This window comes from Phyllostomus discolor, chromosome 1, assembly GCF_004126475.2.
Source record: "Phyllostomus discolor isolate MPI-MPIP mPhyDis1 chromosome 1, mPhyDis1.pri.v3, whole genome shotgun sequence".
In the NCBI taxonomy this organism is placed as follows: Eukaryota; Metazoa; Chordata; class Mammalia; order Chiroptera; family Phyllostomidae; genus Phyllostomus; species Phyllostomus discolor.
The window spans coordinates 186,824,140-186,844,746 of record NC_040903.2 but is presented as its reverse complement, the minus strand read 5'-3'; the positions used below and the strand labels follow the sequence as shown (position 1 = coordinate 186,844,746).

The following is a 20,607-nucleotide window of genomic DNA, read 5'->3' as shown; positions in this document are numbered from 1 at the left end:
TCAATGTGTGGTTGTCTCTTGCGCACCCCCTTCTGTGGGTGGAGGGACCTGGCCCGTAACCCAGGCATGTGCCCTGACTGGGAATCGAACTGGCAACCCTTCAGTTTGCAGGCCTATGCTCAATCCACTGAGCTGCACCAGCCAGGACGGCACCTGATTTTTGAAAAAGTCACTTTGGAGCAAAAAGGGTAGGATATTACTATTATTATTTTTTTGTAAATTGATCACAATTATACCTATTTTTTGTTTGGTGTGCCACAGAATTTTAGTAATTAGTTTGCGTGTGCCATGAGATAGAAAAGGCTGAAAATCACTGCTCCCTGACATAGCTGCCTTCATTCTCTTTTCATTTAACGAGTTCTAACTCACCCTTTTGGTTCCCTGGAATTGCACCGCACCATCCCTGGATCAGGCGGGATGTCCCTACCCTGCTCCCGCCACCCCCTCTGCTGCCCTGATGGCAACACAGACAAGGGACATGTCACAATACATGCAGATGAAAGCACACGGGGACTCACTGCAACAGACTGAAATAAAAGACTGGACATGACCTAAACACAGCAATAGCAAACAGTGCCAGAACGCCTCTGATGACAAAAAGGCTCTGCAATGCCTTGGCAGACCCTCCTGGTGGCTTCTCCAGAGCCATCTTCCTCCTCATTGACCACCGAAGCCCAGTGCTAACTGGGCGGCACAGTACCCCGCCCCAGGGGATGAGTCGGGGCTGGCAGGAGTCTATCGTGGGGAACCAGCTTATCCTGGCTACATATTTGCTCCTCCAGCCTCCTTAGCAGCTAAGGGTGAGCAGATAACTCCAGTCTAGAGAGAATTTCCTCTCACGGATCAAAGGGAGTGGCCCATGAAGCCCCATGTCTCTGCCCCTCCATGTCCTCCTCTGGATGCTGCCACCTGAGGTGTGATGTCTAGCACTGTGGCAAATAACTTGAGACCCCAAGGGTAAGAGGTGTCCAATGTCACCGAACAACTAAGCCAACCCTAACATTGCTGCTACCACACTCCTCCAGGAAAGTTTGTCCTAAAGAACTACACTCATTCTTCCCATTTATTGTATAAACCACTGTTGTTCAGGTATGCTGTTAACTGCAGCCAAAAGCATTCCTAACTGCACACCATTGGAGGGTAGACAGACTCAAATCCTAGGATCAGTCCACAGAATAAAGGCAAGGGTCCCTGATTGAGGCCAGGAGCAATACCTCGGGACATTACAGACCAAGGTGCCCTCTATGGGCCTACCCTTGCCTGAATGCTTGTTAAGACTTTAAGCATGAAACCAAGGTCAAACTCACCGAGATAAGCAGCCCATGACATTTTCTCTACTGTTAAACTTATGTAACCTTCACTCTGCTAGAGAAGACTTACCTGTAAAGACCTTCACAATCTTAGGACACAACCCTCACAGTGATCCTTCTTCTGGACAGCAAGGTTGAAGGTGGTTAGTTCAGTTTTCATGTTCTCCCATGGGTCATTGGAAGTCAGTGGGGTACCTCCATATGGCCCTACCATGGGAGCTTATCCCCCCTGAAACTCCTGAAATTCTACTTGATGAAATCCTCAACATCTGATTGTCTGGACTCTCTAGGAAAGGAGGCTGAGGAGGCGGTGAATGCAGGTGGTACTTACAGGAGTCTGAAAGCAGCAGAACAACTGAGTGAGGAAGGGGTGGTTGCGGGCCAAGGACAGGATCCTTTTCTCCGTCATGGTGCACTCCACGTCGTCATCCTGCAGGATCACGTCCTTCTTCAGCACCTTCACAGCATAGAGGTCTCCCGTTTCTTTGTTCTTGCAAGCATCACCTGTGGCAAAGAGGGAGGAGGGGGCATGCGCGTGAGAACTCTTGCAGTTCTTAGGGTGCGGGCACGCACAGGGCAGAGAGGGCAGGACACATGGGAGATGTGAGTGGGTGTGCATACACACACCCAAACAACATATATATATATAACATGCTCGCTTGAACCCAGACAGTGAAAGCCAAGACATACCTTCCCAAAGCTCCCCTTCCCCAGCACTCGGATGAACTCGAAGTTGTCGATGCCAAGTCGGTTGGAAGAATTAACCCCGACCCCATTTCCTTCTTTGGTGCTCTCCTTTCCCTGTCGTCTGAGGGTCGATCTGGAAACGAGCTTCTGTAAAGAGGAGAAGGAATGCATCGAGTCAGAACTCAGAGTGTGGGCATGAAGCATTTATGGGTGGAGAGGATCTTACTGCAACCTCAGCAACCCAGCACATGAGGTAAGACCAATTCAGCTCGACGTCAGCTTCTGCTATTCAAAACTACCTTGACATCAGCTCCTGATCTGTGCCTACTGTATTTGGGCACGAATCATTTAAAAATATATCTAAGCCACAGAGTTTCAGTTTATGCTTAAGTGGGTGTGTATAGAAACACAAATAGTCTGGTCCCTCTGGTTTCTTGCGGTGGAATTTCTACAGGGTGGTCAGGTTCCAAGAGCGCCACCTGGTGTCCACTTCCTACAAAGAGAGGTGTTTAATATCTGCCTAAGCTCAAGGATGGACTCCATACTAGAACTTGAATGAATGAAGCAAGGTAACATTATTTATACAATATTCTAAATTATGTAAGAGAAAGAAAAGTCAATTTAAAAACCTGGACAATGAACAAAAGTATGAAGGATGAAATTTAAAATACCTATAATCTCATCAACCCCTCAAAAACAAAAAAATAAAATCAATCACACACACACATACATACATCTTCACTCTTGATTAATTTAAAACTATATAATAAAATCATTTTATAACACATTTTTATTTAACATTTTATCTTTAAATATCCTCCAAGAACATGAGTTTTAAGGGCTGTCCAATATTCTACTTTTTGTGGATATATCACAATTTATTTACTAATTCCCCTGCCATTAGAAACAAGAGCTTATCTCCCATTTTCCACTAGTACAACTAACACCACAGTGAACACACTTGCTTTCGAATCTCCAGAGCCAGGTGATTGGGAGTCTAGGCTTTCCGGCAGGCATGGCCTACCTGGGTTCAAACCATAGCTCTGAGACCCAACCCAGCGACCTTGGCAAAGTCACCTACCCTCCTCTCTGTGCCTCAGTTTTCTCTTCCAACAAAGGGGATGTGGTAGCACCTGCTACTTGAGCATATGAGTAAATGCTTATAAAGCACTCAGATTGGTGTCTGGCATAGTCAATAAATATAAGTATGGTTGTCACCATCATCACCATCATCATCATCATCATCATCACCATCAAAATCTGTTTTCTTAAGACAATTTTCTGGCAATGGAATTCTTTAAGCCAAAGTGTTAATTCTGAAGACTTTTGATACACAGTCAGCTTGCCCACTGGTGGGAAAGGCTGCCCACCAGCACCACGAGTGCTCCAGTCTCACCTCACCGAAGCAGAGCTGTGGCCTCCTCAAGGGGTTCCCCAGACCCCTCCCAGGGGTACAAGCCTGGCTCAGTGAGGGTGCTCCCAAAGGCCAGGCGACTTGCAGACGTCCACCTGGGGACGTGTATAATACAAGCTCCCACTAGACGTCAGATCAGAAGTCTAACATCCTGGACTTTTTGACCTATTTAGATTTTTTTAAAAAGCTAATCTGGGGCAACTTCTAAACAAGGTTTGCAATCAGCAACTGTGCAATAGCCCAAACTACAAAGATTTTATCCACTCAACCCACAACACAGTGACAGTAAGATATGAAATAAATCATCTTAAAAATCCAACTGTTTTAATAGTTTCTCCTCCTGATCTCTGGTCACAAATTTTTCAGACCAAAAATTTTTACCAGCTTGAATTTTACCTCCACCACCTCAATTCTTCCCCTGGTTGGGTTGGCACTGGCAGAAAGCTGTGAGCTGGTGTTTCTCAATCTTTTTTTTTTTTAACCCAATTCTTCTCTTTTGATAGACTTAAGGTTCTGTCTCTTTTTGATGGTGCCCTGTCAAGTAACAGGTAACTGTGGCTTTCCCATTATTAAATAGAACATGAAAGACACTTGCTGACATATGACAGGCGTGGCCTTGACTATTCCTAGAGGTTGTGCGATGTGGCCCACCTTATCCCCCCTGTATCTCAGAAGCCCTGACGTGGGCTGAAATCCGGGAAGAGCTGCCTTGTGCATCCTGCCTGTCTATCCACAAGACAGACGGACGTTGCTGGACTTTGCCAACACCTCTCTGAAATATCAAAAAATACACTGCTTAGCAAGTGTCCTTCAGTAAAACAGAAATGGGGCAGTTAGCTGACATGTTCTGTATAACCAAGAACCTGACAGTCATGGGACTTCCTTTCCTGAGTACCCAGACACACTCAACAGGTAAGTCTAGAATTTTCCTGAACTGGCTATCATGCTCCACCTTGCAGAAGTCACAGCTGCAGCCTTGGCTGCTTCCCAGCTCTCTGCAGACCCTGGCCAGGAAGGCAGCTGCAGGTCATAAGCCTGGAAAGTGGCCGATGCTGTAATGGACAATAGCAGGTGGAGGTCACTCAGGAGGTGGCGAGACAAAGCACATCCAGTGTAACTGACACAACGCCACCCTCTGTCGGGAGCTGAGAGGAAGGAACTCCTGTCTGTTACTGAACTAGAGAGATAAATCTGTAACCCATAATCCTAAACTGTAGAACTGCTGGATTCCAGGGCTATAGCGAGCACCAGAGCTTCAAGTTCAACCCCTTGAGAGGAGGAAGCTGAGGCCCATTGTTACAGGTCAACTGTACTGTTGAGGGCCCAGCCAAGGGCATAACCCGGACTCCTGAAATCCAAGCTTTCTACCAGACCACACTGACAGGAAGCTGATTTTAAAAACAAAAATCTTAGCCTTGGCTGGCGTAGCTCAGTGTATTGAGCATGGGCTGTGAACCAAAGTGTCACAGGTTCGATTCCCAGTCAGGCCACATACCTGGGTTGCAGGCCACGGCCCCCAGCAACCATACATTGATGTTTCTCTCTCTCTCTCTCTTTCTCCCTACCTTCCCTCTCTAAAAATAAATAAATAAAATCTTTAAAAAAATCTTTCCTCTGCTTCTTGATGTATCTGCTTGATCATTTTTTTTTTTTTGTCATATAATTGTATATAGACTCTGATTCAAGGAACCAAATGCTCTTTAAAAATGCAATAAAACTGTTTATGGTGTTTGCTAAGATTAGGAACTTTGATGATGCCACGTGCACTCATTTGGGCTTACCACATCTGAACAACTTCACCATTACAGCACATGAAAAAAAAACAAAACTGAATCTCACCGAGGTTGGAGAAATGTTTCCAGGTTGGAGGCCCATCCCAGCCAGAGTCTTGGCCAGCTCCGCTGCGTTCACCCCACAGTTAGGGGCCACGTTCGCCTGGCACCGAATGTGCACGTTCATTTTGCACACTACAGGGGAGAGAGGGGAATGCACACTCAGAAGGGAGCCGAGTCGACACGGGCGGCAAGAGAGAACTCCAGGAGCCAGCAAGACGGTGACAGGGGGTTGCTCAGGCTGAACGATGCCACCTTCTCATCAAATTGAACTTGCACTCAGAACAACCCCTGACATTTTTATCTGTTTCTGTTTTGTGCAGAAGCAGAAGGCCTGGCATACTGAAGAATAATGAATTTCAAATACATTTTTCCCCACCGTGACTTAGAAGACATTCGTCTAAATAAATCATGTGTAACAGTTACTGCCGATTTAACAGTGTGAGTCAATGGGGAGATGAAAACGTTTGTCAGAGCAAAGGTTCAGTCAACTGAATAACAAGGAATCAGGCCAATTGACTTATGCTTTTCCACCTCTCACTCAAATAAAGGTAGCAGCCTGCAGGCCACGTGGGGAAGGCTGTTCAAGCAGGATGGAAATGGTGTTTCTGAGAGAAAAACCTCTAAGTGAAGCTTTCTTTCTGAGTATTGTTGTGGTCGGAGCCTGCACAGCACAGAGCGTGGCATCCTGTGGGGCTGTGGTTCTCGGAGCTTGCAGCCTGTGGTTCTGACTTCATCATGGGGGTGTGGGGAGCAAGGTTTCTAAAGGTCACAGCAAATGGCAGTTGGGAGAGGAGAGAGAAGCAAGCCGAACTCCTGTGCACAGGAAACTGACTTGGGACGATGAAGGACCCAAGGTTTAATCAGCAGAAAATCCTGATGCAGTGTCTTCACAGGGCCTGCCGAGGGGAGGCAGGGCCGGAGCAGCAGGAGCAAACTCCTGTTTTGGGGGGCTGTGGGTTGCCACACCTTCAGAAGCATGTACACATTCAGGGTTGACGGGGCCTGAGTTTGTGTAATTGAGGGTGCCCTCTTTAAGACAAAGGATCTGCAGTCAAGTGGAATGCTCTGGAAGGTGCCCTGACAAGGGAGAGGCCCTGAGGCTGAAGCATCAATAGCTTCCTGGGAAATCCACTTTTCTCAGGAAAGCTGGTCTGGAGACACACAAGCCTGCAGTGGTGTTTCTAAAGCAGCATGTGACGGTCAAAGCAAAAATGAGAGAAGAGCCAGACCACTGCAGGTGTGCTGCCCTCAGGGCCACCAGGGGCAAGAACGGTGCAGAAGAGCCCCACGCGTGGCTCTGTGTGTCAGCAATGATTGGACGAGAGCAGACTGCGGCTTTCATGATGGAAGCCCACACCCAGGGCAGCCTGCCTCACTCACGTTCAAGTGGTTCAAGGCTCTCCAGGGACAGTTCTGACTACGTGGAAAAAGAACTAAGTGGTCTTCTAGACAGAGAAGGGAATTTGCCTCTTTAAAACAAGCAGCTGGTGCCTTTTTGTTGACAGAAGCAGGCTGGTTAAGCCTGGGCAGCCAATAGCAGCTGTGCCAACCCTGCCTCCCCTGGTGACTCAGGCTCCTGGATGAAGTTCATGGGTACTTCAACAGTGCACCCCATGACAGCCTGTTGCTACAGCAACACCCAGTGGGCGGTGACCGAAGGCCAGGCACTCCCCAACTCCTAACAGGACAGGGGTCAGCCCTTACGCCCAGACCCTCGCTGAGGCGAAGCTTCAAATGTGGGTTTGGGCACAGTGGGCGCGTGGGTTCAGTGCCCTTCACTGCACCTGCCCTCCGTCTCCGCCACAGTACACATTCCTCAAGCGGACCAGGGCAGCGCGAGGTACCAGTTATGCATTCACAACTCGGCTCCTGCTCATCTCTGGTGAGGCCATCGGACCTCCTCTCTGGCCAGTCTTTCCTCACCACCCAAGCATCTCTTTTGACCACCTCACTTCCCACACTCTTCCATTTTTGACCAAGATCCCTTTTCCCCCCTCTTTCAAATACCCATTAAAACACACAAGGACAAGTCTATACTCAGCACTAAATGCATGCTGGCCAGGTAGCTAGAATGCTGAGTTTAATGACTGATTTAATATTCTGTGGTTAGGAAAACCGAGAATCAGACGTAGCTCTCTTTGCCTGCCTGACAAAGGGACACATAAACAGGGAACTACTAAGATGTTCATTCACAAAGTGTCTAAAACCATCAGTCCGAGGTCAGAGTCTGAACCTACAGAATTCCAAACACTTGTATCCCAGTGGACTCTTGAAGAAGTGACTCACTTTTACACTGAAGTCCTTGTCGCATTATCCCCCAGAGCAGGGAGCCGCAGTGATCGCAGAATGTTGGCACTTTGTAGTTGTGGATGCTGAACTTGTGCGGGATGTTGATTCCGAACCTCTGTTCAGCGAGCTGTGAAAAAGAAATGGGGAGACCAGAGCTTCAGTTCCACACCGGCATCTTCCGTAAACACTGTAACTGCAGCCCACGGCACACAGAGTGCTGCCGTGACACCTACGCCAGGTACATTATTGTACCGCGCAGCCCTGTTAACTACTTGGGTCATTTTTAAAAAAGAAATTGTTTATTTATTTTTTAGAGAGAGGGACCCAGGCACATGTCCTGGCTGGGAATCGAACCAGCAAACCTTTGGTTCACAGGACAGTGCTCAAGCCACTGAGCCACACCAGCCGGGGCTAATTACTTGGGTCTTACTAAGCAGAATAAGCAAACTTTCTAATGAGCAAGACAGGACAGAAAAGTGTGGTGTACATTAGATTGTTCTCCATTGGGGGAGATAAATAGAAATGAAAATTTTATTTCGATTTTTATTTCCGAGCTTTATGTCTCTCTCTACCAATGCCCTCAAACCCATATCTATTTCCTAGAACCTTTTAACTTCAGGATTAAACAGGTCTGTTATAGACTATATGCTTGCTCTCACCACAAGGTCTTCCAGAAATTGTGTCAGAAGGTATGTGTGTGTTGGGGTGGCACATGGGATAGGGAGAAGGTGGCACCCAGAGGGTGTGGAACCACAGAAGGAATTCATGCCAAAGTGACATTCAAGTGGCTCTCAGCCCTTCCAGCCTTTATCTGGCCTTTGCATTCTGACATCTGAGTGCAAAGGTTTAATCTCACATACAAACACTTCCTGGCCCTTTGGCTGAGATCAAGTGTAATCTCACTGTTTCCAGCAAGTATTTAGACTAGGCATGTGCTCTAAGCCTACATCACAATTTGAAGCAACAACTACACATTCACACATGACAAAGAATGAGGCAATTATTATTATTCTTGCCATTTTCTGACCTCTTTTTCATGAAAGCAAGCATGCACACCTTTAGGTGTGCTCTTTAGCCATTCTGGCTGTGGATGGGAATGAGTTCCAGAGTCAGACATTTCAATTCTTCTGTAAATCCACAGCTCTTTGTCAGCAGTAATCTTGCTTTTTACCTCCAGAATTTAGAATAATGCCCACCCCAGCTCAAAGCGATGCAAACGGCCAGGGTGAGGGCCAAGCACTTATGTACAGATACACATCCTCCCTGAAATGTCTTGAGAGGCTGGTGGAAGCCAACAGTCACTTCGGTTAGGAAGCGCAGTTGACAGTTAACAGCATACGCGTCACGTCATTCCATCTGGTTTAACCATTGCAACATTTCAGGAGGGAAGCACTGATCCCATTTTAAGAATGTGGGTGAGAGGGAAGCTAGCTAGCAGGGGATGCTTCTGCATTCAGATCCTCGTCCTCTGAGGTCAAATGCAGGGACATTTTCACTCTTCCAAAGCCCTCTCCAAATTAGAAGAACTGCATCCCTATAGCTTATACTCAACTGATCACTAATGGGATCATCTCAAGGACCGGCCATGCACAAACACTGCAATATAAAAAGGAAAGATGTTCCAATTCTGACCCCACCATTGGCTTCAAGGAGTGTGGAAAGGGGAGGGAGAAAGAGAGAAAAAGAAAGTGGGAGAGAAAGAAGGAGAGGAACAGGGAGAGGGATCACACAGGCACCTAATTAGCAAACCGCTATCCTCTTACCTTTGCATCCGCTTTGTTAATGTTGTTTTGGCAAGTGCAGGCTGTAACAATGAGATGATGGCAGCGCTTATGGACGACACAGGTGCACACTAGGAAATTTAAATCCATAGTTACATATTTATTGGACGCTCTCAGTCCAGCCAGTTACACTAGCGTCAACCAGGGCTGTCCCAAGCCAAGGTGCCTGCCTGGGAAGGCTGGCCCACATGACACATGACAGCAGCCAGTGCTCCCGTCCTATTTTCATCACCACCATTCTAACTCCAGTCTTTTCTCACGCTTAAACTACCCTTATTCAAACCCTGAGCTTCCTTCAACCTCCCTGGCTTTCAGCCTTCCCGTACCCCTCCGCAGAGGGATCTCCTGAGAGCACGGTTTAGGTCACCTCACCCCACGAGCGGCACCTTCAATGGTGTCTCACTGTCGATGAACAGAGTTCAAACCTCCCAGCCAGGTTGCAGGCCCTACAGAGCCTACCCCAGGCTTACCTGTCTCCTTTCTTCTGAGCAACTTCTTTGTTCCAGTGACAACTAGACTCTCCCCGAAGCCAGGCTTCACCCTCCCCACCCCACATGCTGTCTCTGTCCTTCTCAATCCCATTGTCTCACTAAATCTTAAGTTTATTATTGGACACAATTTAAAAAAACCTCTCTTCCATGAAAATACTACCCCTGGCTACTCTTCTAGACTGAGACCATCTTTGCTTTCTCTGATGTCCTGCCCTGTGCCTGTCCCCCTCATTTCAGATTTCCCAGATAGCCTCTCATGCCCTCAGAGCTCCCAGCCAGCATGATGCCCTGAACATGCGTATTCACTAAATATTTGCAGAATGACTCAATCAATTGTTTGAATATTTAGAGCTCTGTGTAACTTTTTCATCTAGACCACTGACATAGTGCAGGCAAAATCCAGCTTGCCATTCAAGGATGAACACGTACAATGAAGCAGTATGAAAATATACATCCTTTTTAAGATCTTTCAAGACATGTGGAAGTTTCTAGGATTAAATACATAAAGATAGATGACATGTCAGCAAATAGCACTGTACTTTAAAGCAAACATAACTTTCATCAGGTTGAATTCTCAGAAGAATCAGAGTAAAAGTTCTTAGGGAACTGATTTTTTTAACATAAGGGGGCCTCAAAATCATCATCCACAGAAAAAAGCCTTATATTCTGGGTATTTGAGCTTTTTCTCAGCTAGCTTGGCTAGAGCTTTGTTGATTTTATTGACCCTTTTAATGAACCAGCTTCTGATTTATAGATTTTCCTGTACCGTTTTACTAATTTGAAATTTACTGATTTCTGCTCTTTTATTTTTTTCCTGCTCACTTTAAGCTTAAGTTTCTCTCCTTTTCCTAGTTTCCCATGATGAAACTTACATTATTGATTTTTAGCTTTTTCTTCTTTTCTAATGTGAGCATTTGTTACTGTCAATTTTCCTTTAAGCACTGCTTTCACTGAATCCCAAATATTTTGATAAAATGTACGGTTGACCCTTAAATAATCTGGGGGCCAAGGGCACTGACTCCTCATGCAGTTAAAAATCCATGTACAACTTTCAAGTTCCCCCAAACTTAACTTGTTCTTCAGTATCTGTGGGGCATTAGTTTCAGGACTGCCCCCTCCCCTGGTCAACACCAGAACCCATGGCTGCTCAGTCCCCTTTATAACGGGGTGTGAGTCAGTGATTCATTCGGCGTGCCACATCTGGGTACACCCGACCATGGACAGAAGCAGCCCAGGTGTTTACTGAGGACAATCCGTGTCTCAGGAGACCCATGTGTAAATGGACCCAGTGGTTTCAAAACCATGTTGTTCAAGGGTCAACTGTACTTTCATTTTCATTTGGTTCAAATATTTTTTATTTTCTCTTGAGCCTTCTTTTATCCATGTGTTCTTCAGAATGTGTTGTTTAGTCTCCAAATATTTGGGTGATTTCCAGTTACCTTTCTTTTCTTCATTTGTAGTTTAATTCCATTGTGGTCTAAAAAGATACTTTTTATGATTTTTATTCTTTTACATTGATTAGGGTTTGTTTTGTAGTCCCGAATGTGGGCTATGTTGACAAATGTTCCTTGTGAGCTCGAGAATCCGCAGTTGTTTTGTGAGAGTGTCCGCACATGTCACTTCGGTGACATCCTCACAGTTAGGGCATCCTTGCTGACTACCTGCCTGAGCTACTGACGTCTCCGCCTGCAACCGTGGATTTGTCTGCATATCCTTGCACTTTTACCAGTTTTTGCTTCACATGTTTTGATGTGTTAGGTGTATATATGTTAAAAATTATGTCTTCTTGAAGAATTGACCTGTTTATTGTTATGTAATGCCTCCCCTTATCCCTTATCATTTTCCTTCTTCCTAAGTTTGCTTTGTCTATTTGCTTTTAATTAGCGTAAGCATGGTACACCTTTCTCCAACCAGGTGTTTTTTTTTTTATATCCCTTAGCAAGATACGAGCAAATTTGTATCTCCTGACCGATGTTTTTTCCTGGTGTTTTAACAGCAGGTGGCCCACTGAAAACCAGCCCATCAATTACCCTCGCTCTACACAGATGGACCAGAGCTGACCGAGGGGCACAGCCCTGGGCTGGAGAAATCCAGGTCAAAAAGTGACATCAACCTGTGACTTATGTTCTTATTTGGGGCTGGGATTAATCACATAAAGTCAATTATTGTTGTGTTGAGTATATATTCACTTTTTCTAAATTTCAAAACTCAACAGAATCGTTCATACATATCAGAGTCAAAATTAGATGCAAGAGTATGTCCTATTTCATTTCAAGAGGAAGAATGTTTTTCCTGACCTTCTTCACAAGTGAAGATAGGAAGGATTCCTTTGTCTACATGTAGGCTACCACTGTAGCATACATAGTGCTACTTTACCAGCCATCTGCAGAGTACAGATCACGAGGGCACCATACACGTAAACCATGTGACGATGGACAAGCCAGCAACCAGGGAGGCCCAAGTGAAAGACTAACCCAACCCAGCAGGCCAACTGTCCTGGGTAAGGAGTCTTCCTTCATTCCCCCCTTTTATTTCACTCCAGTTCTGCCCAAACACCAGTAAGTTAGATCTTAGAATTGTGAAAATCAAAGTCAATTGAATGCATAATAACAAGAAAGATCATTAATAGTTTAACCTCAGACACTTCTCACATTTTTTTAAAAAATCAAAAAAGCCACCGGGACACTAGCCTCTGTTTTTCATCAGGTAAAGAAAAACAGACATGCCCCTTCTTACCCCTACTGGCAATGGGATTGTGAAAAAAAATTATCTTCAAGATTCAAGGGTACTGCTCACAAAGTGGCATCAGCTTTTAGTGCTTTCATGTTATTGCAGACAAAACTTTCAACAACTAAACTTTATTAAGTATAGTGAATTTAAGAATAAAAACATCCCCTCTACATTGTCTAAAACATATAGCCAAAATGTAAATAAAACTAGAGAGCTGTAATTCTACTGGGGTCTCATGTGGCCTGCAAAGAGTTATCACAATATTAATGGAATGCATCCTGTTTCCTCTTGGTATAATTGCTTTTTAACATAGGAACAAGATTAAACACAATTTTCAAAATGTTTTCTTACCTTGGCATTGATAACCCTGTTTCCCAAATACTCCCCTGTTCAAGACAACAGAGACAGAAATTACCATCAGATGAATATTTCAGCAACAATGTTCCTATAATTGCAGTGCTTAAGGAAAACAAATGTTATCCTCTCGTATTTTATGAAAAACACATTTTCAGAGAAGAAGCAAGGATGATGTGCTTTTTGAGCCCTTATTTGTTACCACAAGACACAGAGGAAACCATCTGAAGGACTAGAAGTCTCCACATGATATAAACAAATGGGTGGGTATTGGCAATTCTCACTCCACCCGCCTCTGTGGCAATCCCCCAGCTCCCCACCGACAATCAACCCTCATTCGTATGTGTGTCTGAGCCGCAGGGGAAGCATCACTCCACCACCTTACAGACTCAGGTACACACACGGACACAAACAGGCAGTGTAGCTGCCTGACCCTAGGCGCCCTCCCCTTTCCCTGAGCCCGGTGTCCACGGAAGAGCAGAAGTATGGCCGTGGTGTGCTTGCCATGCCCACAGCTTCCATTCCCATCTCTTCCACTCTGAGGCTCTGGGTGATGGTGATTCTGGGCAAATTCGTATTCCCATTAACAAAGACCACATTTACTGAACCTGTAGGATGTGCTGGCTAAGAGCACAGCCCCTGAAGCCAGATGGCCTGGGTGTGATTTAAAAGCAGGCTGTTGGCTTCTTTGAGCCATAGTTACCTCTATAAAAAGGGGTAATGATCACAGTACCTATTTTATAGTGTTATCATGAAAATAAAAAGAGTTGATAATGTAAAATACTGAGAATAGGGCCTGGCACTTTAAGGGCTATATAAAAGTTTATTACATAGACAAAATAAAAGTATTTACTCTATTTTACAAATGAGGAGACATTAATGGGTTATATAACTCATCAGTTTTCACACATCTAGTCGGTGGTGAGACTGAATTTCAGACTTTTAACCGTGTATATGTAGCACACATACCAATGTGTGTGTGTGTGTGTGTGTGCGCGTGCGAGAATGTGTGGGCGTGACAGAGACAGAGGGAGACAGAGGGAGAGAGAGGCAAGGGCGAGCAGGGTTGGCTGGGTGGGAGTTAAGGTTTCCTTGGTGGAAAAACTGTAGTGAAATTAACAGATAAGTTTCCATTTAGAACCTGAGTTCAGGTCATAGGTTGTCACCACAAGTATCTACAGGGTAGGCAGGTCACATGAAGGAGGGAAGCAGACTGGTGAGACATGAAACAAAGAACACGGAAGAGTCACCCTCTGGGGCAGGCCCACCGCAGGGGAGGAGGGGCTGCAGCTAACCAGACAGCACGGGCTGCCGGAAAGGAGGGCAGGGGCTCGGAGCTGCACGGCTTCTGACCTTTTCAATAGAACATGCGGTAGGCTGAACAACAATTAAAATAAAATAAAATATTTTAAAAATACAAAAAAAAAGAACATGCAGTAGAAACTTTGTCCTAAAGACTGTGTGTGTGTGTGTGTGTGTGTGTGTGTGTGTGTGTGTAGCTGTGATAGCTCATTGGTAGGTTTTCTATCAACACCCAGTTTAGGGCCTTTAATTTAGATAATTTAGACTCTGTTCTTGGTTAAAAATGACAGAAACACTAACCCTGGATTCTGAGTGCTAAAAGGTATAAAATCCCAAGTCATTGCAAAAAAGCAAAATACAGAGTAGTTGATCGATATTCAGAAATTACTCTCAACCAGTACCTCTGCCTTAAACAAAATGACAAAGGTTTGCACAAAAATGTAGATCTCCATTCCTGCTGCAGATACTAAACTGCTCTCTCCGTCTGAGATGGGCACACTCAGGGTGAAAGAAGTCAGGGAACCTCTTACCAGATAAACTCCCTGCAGTGCGAGCAGTAGGTGGGCTGCCTCAGGTAAGTGGCCATGAACTTGTGTCCGTTGATCTGGTGGACTCGCCTTCTCATAGCCCTTTGGCGCTTCCTGGTAAAATGTTTGAAGATTCGGTCTCTCTGGAGAGTAGCTGTACATTAAAAGAAAGCGGGGAAAAGTGTGTAATGTATCTGCCTGCACCTAATGTTTGAGAAAGTTTGTTAGTTCAAAATACCCCCTAAAGTATTTTTTTCATTCTTCAAGATGCAAAATACCCCAGCAAATCATCATGCTTTTCTACTGGCCTTAAGACTCTTAATTTTTAAGGTTAGACCTATGTGACTCCTGAGATTCCCACTGCCTGGTTACAATTGGCTTCCTTGGGGCAGTCTTGCCAGCACAGACCAGGGGCTCCCCAAGATTCCCATGCTCCGGTGTGTCAGCAGCAAGGTCTCCCAGCCCCTGTCCTGCTGGTGGGACTCAGGTCCCTGGACTGGCTGCAACTACTAGCTGGTGAAACAGAGTTTCTCATTACTCTGCTTTCATTCTGATGTCCTCACAGAATAAATGAGGGACTTGCCTGTAGCTCAGCAAGAGCAGCCCCAAAGCACCAGTCCCAGAGCCACCTCTGTTAACCAGGAACAGGTAGGAAGTAACGTGGAATAGGTGCAAAGTTCCTTTTCTAACATCACATTTCTTCCATGGTGGCTCCTAATCTGAAGACTCTGAACACAATGCACCTTCTAAAGACAATAAACGTCTTCCACACAATTATACCAGAACTTTTCCGAAATCTGCAGACTTGTGATTAATGAAAAGAAAGTGGCATCCTCAATACTGCTTTTAAATGAATCACTGAAGCAAAGGAAATTTAAGGAATCATGTAAGAACAATTTGCTAATAAATTTTAAAACCTGGAAAAACAGATTTTCATGAAAATACAAATGACCAAAATTAATTGAAGAAGAGCTAAATAAACCAAATAGACTGACTTTTTTGGAAGGAATTGAGAAAGTTTTCTAAGGACCACATGTCAAAAACCATCCAGGCCCAGATGGTTCCATGTGTGAATTGTGTTAAGGCTTCAATGACAAGGTAACATTAGTGTTTACACCTGTTTCAGAAAGAAAGAGCCCCATTTTAAAGGAAACTGGGATACAGTGCTAAGTAGGAATAAAAGATATAACTGATACATTCTAATACATAACAGGAAAAAAAAGCAAATCAGGGTTAATAGTCATTTCTACGTCACGAATCCCCCTACAGAGTCTAGTGAAGCCTATGGATCCCTTAGCAGAATAAAGCTTTATAATCTAAGAAAATAAGATACATAAGATCACAAAGAAACTCGAGTATCAAAGTGTATTTTAAGTGAGAGAGAATAATACATATGCTTCTTCTATAAATTAATTAAATACTTAGCAGCAGACCTAGTCATTATAATAATTTTGAAGTAGTGATGTGCATAAGTTGCATTTCATAGTATCTATGAAAAGCGTAACATAATATGAAAAGAATCTGTGATTTCTATTGTTACAACAGAGGTGTTGCTAATACCACTATGGTTTGTTTATAAATGGAAGAAATTGCTGCATCTACATTATAGGTTACTGAAAATAATGGTGAAAACTTCTTTTCTCATTATTTCTGGACCATCTGAATTCCAATTTTGGACCCCAGGAAAAGTACTCCTGCCTGCTTTTATATCAAGTTCACTCATAAATGTTGATGCAGGGGTCTTCAGTACTGAAGTCGGTGTAATTACGCAGTGAATAGGAAAGCAATACAAGAAAATACTGGTGACTATTTTCATGTTATGGAGTCTCTGCTTTTCTATTCTTTTACAGAGAGTTGCCAACACAAATACCCCTTTCCACTTAATAACAGCCTCTTTCCCCGGCCATCACGTTGGCTTCTCGGTTTATTGGATGTGGCCGTGTATGCGATGAGTGACTTAGTAGGCTTTATAAACTAGCTGCAAAGTAAAATGAAAAATCTTGCAACAGTTGAAGAATTTTCATGCAGTCTAAGGAAAGTGAAATTTGAAACTTCACACCTGAAGCCAATGGAAGATAAGGCTCTGGCGGAGTTAGATCAGCTCATGACTGAACAAAAGAAATTTGATGCGAAAATGGCATGATGGTCATTTTAAGGGAGAATAATTTGAATACAACATATAAGGAAAGACCCATGAGAAATAACACTGCCTCAAGTACTTGTTTAAAATATTGTATTTACAACCCTACTATAGAAAATCAAAAATAAAATAGTACTCTGAGATAATAAAATTGTCTGAAAAAATATTTTGTTCTAAAAATTAGCACCTAGAGAAAAATAACAAAATACAGTCAACATAACATTTTCACAATTTTAGTTTCCTTTTTTGAACTCCTCCCACTTTTTAACTATGAACAAAATGTAGTCCTCGTTTTGAAGGGTTCATTTTATGTAGACTTTGCCCAGTAGCAATTACACTCAGATAACTGGGAACTTGCAAGCTGTGTAGCATTATCTTAGGAGAAAAAACCATGGTGACCAAGTGGGAACTTTTTCAGGGACATAACAATGGGTATATTACTAGAAAACATATTATTATATCTTATTCTAGTAGCAGGTGAAAGAAAATAAGTATGATCACTTCAATAGATGTTGAAAATTAAACTTGTATAAAAAAAAACTTTGAAAAGACTAGAAGATAAACCATGAAGTGCTTTCCTCATAGGCTTTTTCTAAGGACCGAATGAGGTAATGGGCTCAAAGAGTTCAGCACAGAGTTGGGCACATCACCCTTGAACAGCTTGGTGTTTAGGGCACACCCCGGCCCGACCCAGGCACTTAAAAATCCATGTATAACTTTTGACTCCTCCAAAAACTTAACTACTAATAGCCTATCATTGACCACAAGCCTTACCAATAATATTAACAATTAACATATTTTATATGTTCTGTGTTATGTGTGTTATATACTGTAGTCTCACAATAAAGTAAGCTAGGGAAAAGATTAAGAAAATCATTAAGAAAGAAAAAATACATTTGCAATATTTACTTAATTGGAAAAAAATCCATGTATTACTGAACCCATGCAGTTCAAACTTGTATTGTTCAAGGATCAACCATAATTTTTTTTAAAGATTTTATTTATTTATCTTTTAGAAAGAGGAGAAGGAAGGGAGAAAGAGAGGGAGACAAACATCAATGTGTGGCTGCCTCTCACATGCCCCCACTGGGGAACACACCCCAAACCCAGGCATGTGCTCTGACTGGGAATGGAACCAGCCACCCTTTGGTTGAAGGCCAGCACTCAATCCACTGAGCCACACCAGCCAGGGCCATAATTTTTTTTTGGGGGGGGGGGCATTCAATTTCACAATGCCTGTCAAAGTTTTAAATACACATTTCTTTTCATTTAACAATTCAACTTCTACATATTTTTTCCTATAAAGTATACCAGAGAGTGCCCCTGCCGGGTGGCTCAGTTAGTCGGAGCATCATCCTGTACAGCACAAGGCTGTGGGTTCAATCTCCAGTCAGGACACATAGCTAGGTTCTATTCCCCGGTTGGGGAACATACTGGAGGCAACCGATCACTGTTTCTCTCTCCCCACCCGCTTTACTCTCTCTCTCAAATCAATAAATACAATCCTGGGTGAATATTAAAAAAAAAAAGAATACCAGAAAGCAAGAATGTGTCCTATATACATATCAATTTCTACATTCTTTTAACAGTAAAAACTAGAGTCCATACCAGAAGTCTCAAAGAATGCAATGCAGAAATAACCAAAATGAATTTGGCTGAGACACCAGCGCCTTCAGAGGCTCTAGCACAGTTAAATGTTTACCCGCTTCAGTTTTTGTTGCGTGTGTGAGCAGAATCTTCAGCAAGCAATCTAATTACTTCTATTCTCAGGTTTCACATCTGTCCAAGGAAGATCAAATAAAGCCTTGCCCCCAGCCCCTCAGCCCTGTGGGGGCAGTGTCACAGTCAACATTCCTGGGAGGTTCTCACAATCTGAGATAAAGGTCACAGAAGACAGAGTCACTCTACCGCACCGCTTTCTTCCACGGCACTTCCAGGAGCCGTCTGGTAACCACCAAGGCATAGATTTTAATGTTCCCTTGTTGGCGGATGATAAAAATTGGCCTAATGGTATCCCCCCTGCCTAACCTGTGTTTTCACTAGCCTGCTGCTCAGTGGTGGTCAGTGAGAAACTGGCACTGAGCTCCTCAGCACATCACGTCTAGATGCAAATGAAATCCTCTCTGGGGGTCTAATTGCCAAGGATTTACTTATTTAACTGCTTAATACTATAGAGATTGGTTAAATGGTCAGCTCACTTGTGTTTTTAATATTTCATGAATCAAATCTTTCTCCCCCCTCAGTGACTATCACCATAGCAATATCATCACCTATGACTTTCCAGGAGATTCCTTACAGCCAGAAGGATTTAGGAAGAAACTGCTTGTGATTGTGGACAATCCCTTAATGCCTCTGCTAACGCCTTTTACCCCTGCTGGAAATGCCCTTTCCTACTTGCTTTTTAACTAGTGAATTTAAACTTATTTTATCTCCCTCAGAGCCCAGGGGGCCCCTCCCAAACCCTGGATCGAGGTGAAATGCTTCCCCCTACTTTGTTCCCACAGCCACCGGGGAGTGCACCTCAATCTTTTCCCTCATCCACACGGGGGGCGGTGACCCTTTCACCTCTGTGTCTCAGGCACCTTCACAAGCTCTCCCTATGTGGTCATCGTCACGCTTCCTTTTTCTGTACGTAGTCTTTTGCACGTGTGCCTCTTTTTGTTTAAAAAGCAAGCACGTGCTCACACACACCTGGGAATTTGCAAGATATTTGGTCATTTAAGAGAATGGGCCTCCATTGTCTCAGACAGCTCTCTCTGACCCGGTGCTCCTGACTGCCGCCCTGAACAGGAAGACAGAGCTCTCGCTCCGCACATTGTTCACCTGAGCACAGACTCGCCCCTACTTTGCAGAGAGCGGAGGGAGCTTCCTCGTTGTTTGCGCCCCTCCTGTTGACTTAGGACTGGGTTAAAAGGAGGACTGAGGACTGTTTAATCCTGTTTTGCCCTAAACCAGCCCGGGCTTTGAGAACGCTTTCAGGTCACATGTCAGTTGAACACGTCAGGCAACCCTGACATGCTTCGCAGCCAAAACTCGCATCACAACTTCTGTTTTGCTCCGAAGGTGCTCAATGCCCCTGAGTAAACAGGAAGTTGGCCCAGTGCCCCACGTGGAGACACATTCCAGGCTCCAGAGGCACTCGGGCGGGCCTGCAGCCCTGGTCTGAGTCGGTTTTCACCAGCCAGCCCATTGACAGGGTAGAGAATAATAATGTCAAGTATAATGAAGAGGAACTATTTTGATATAAATTCCGCCTTTTGTAAAATCTGATTGTCACCCCACATACTGTTTTTGGAGAATTTTAGAACACATGCAATGAGGAACCACCAAAAAACCCCAGGGTAAGTTTTTAATTGCAAAAAGTTCTGCTGGACTTAAACCTGTGTTGCTAACACGAGGCTGTGTTGGGGAGGAGGTTCTCTGAAGTCTCTCTAAACTGTTTTAATTTTATCTCAAAAACAGTAATAGCCCCTTAAGTCCTTTGTTCTACTTAGCTGACTTGAAGGTTTTATATCCCAGCAGAAGTCTGTATGTGAAAGTACTTTTGAAACATTCTGATGTGAGCCAAAGGCATAGCCCACTGTCCCTCACTTCAAATGATCGTGAGCAAATTAAATCAGAGAAAGAAAAATCTCTGACACGGCACTTTTTAATTTACAGAATTACTGATATAAAATGCATAAAGGAAATACCTTTGATGATTCAGTGTCAAATGCGACTTTAATTTGAATTTGCTTAGTTTCAAAG

The 20,607-nt window shown here is 44.0% G+C and overlaps 1 protein-coding gene across 1 annotated transcript in view; it reads right to left on the bottom strand.

Annotated features, from left to right (window-relative positions):
• The window catches only part of PRKCH (protein kinase C eta), a 203,140-nt gene that overhangs the window by 78,614 nt on the left and 103,919 nt on the right, over positions 1-20,607 (bottom strand). The window contains 8 exon segments of the mRNA XM_028506724.2: positions 1,642-1,799; positions 1,802-1,814; positions 2,001-2,144; positions 5,251-5,378; positions 7,533-7,662; positions 9,299-9,387; positions 12,889-12,923; positions 14,724-14,874. Coding sequence (XP_028362525.1) covers positions 1,642-1,799; positions 1,802-1,814; positions 2,001-2,144; positions 5,251-5,378; positions 7,533-7,662; positions 9,299-9,387; positions 12,889-12,923; positions 14,724-14,874 — 848 coding nt within the window.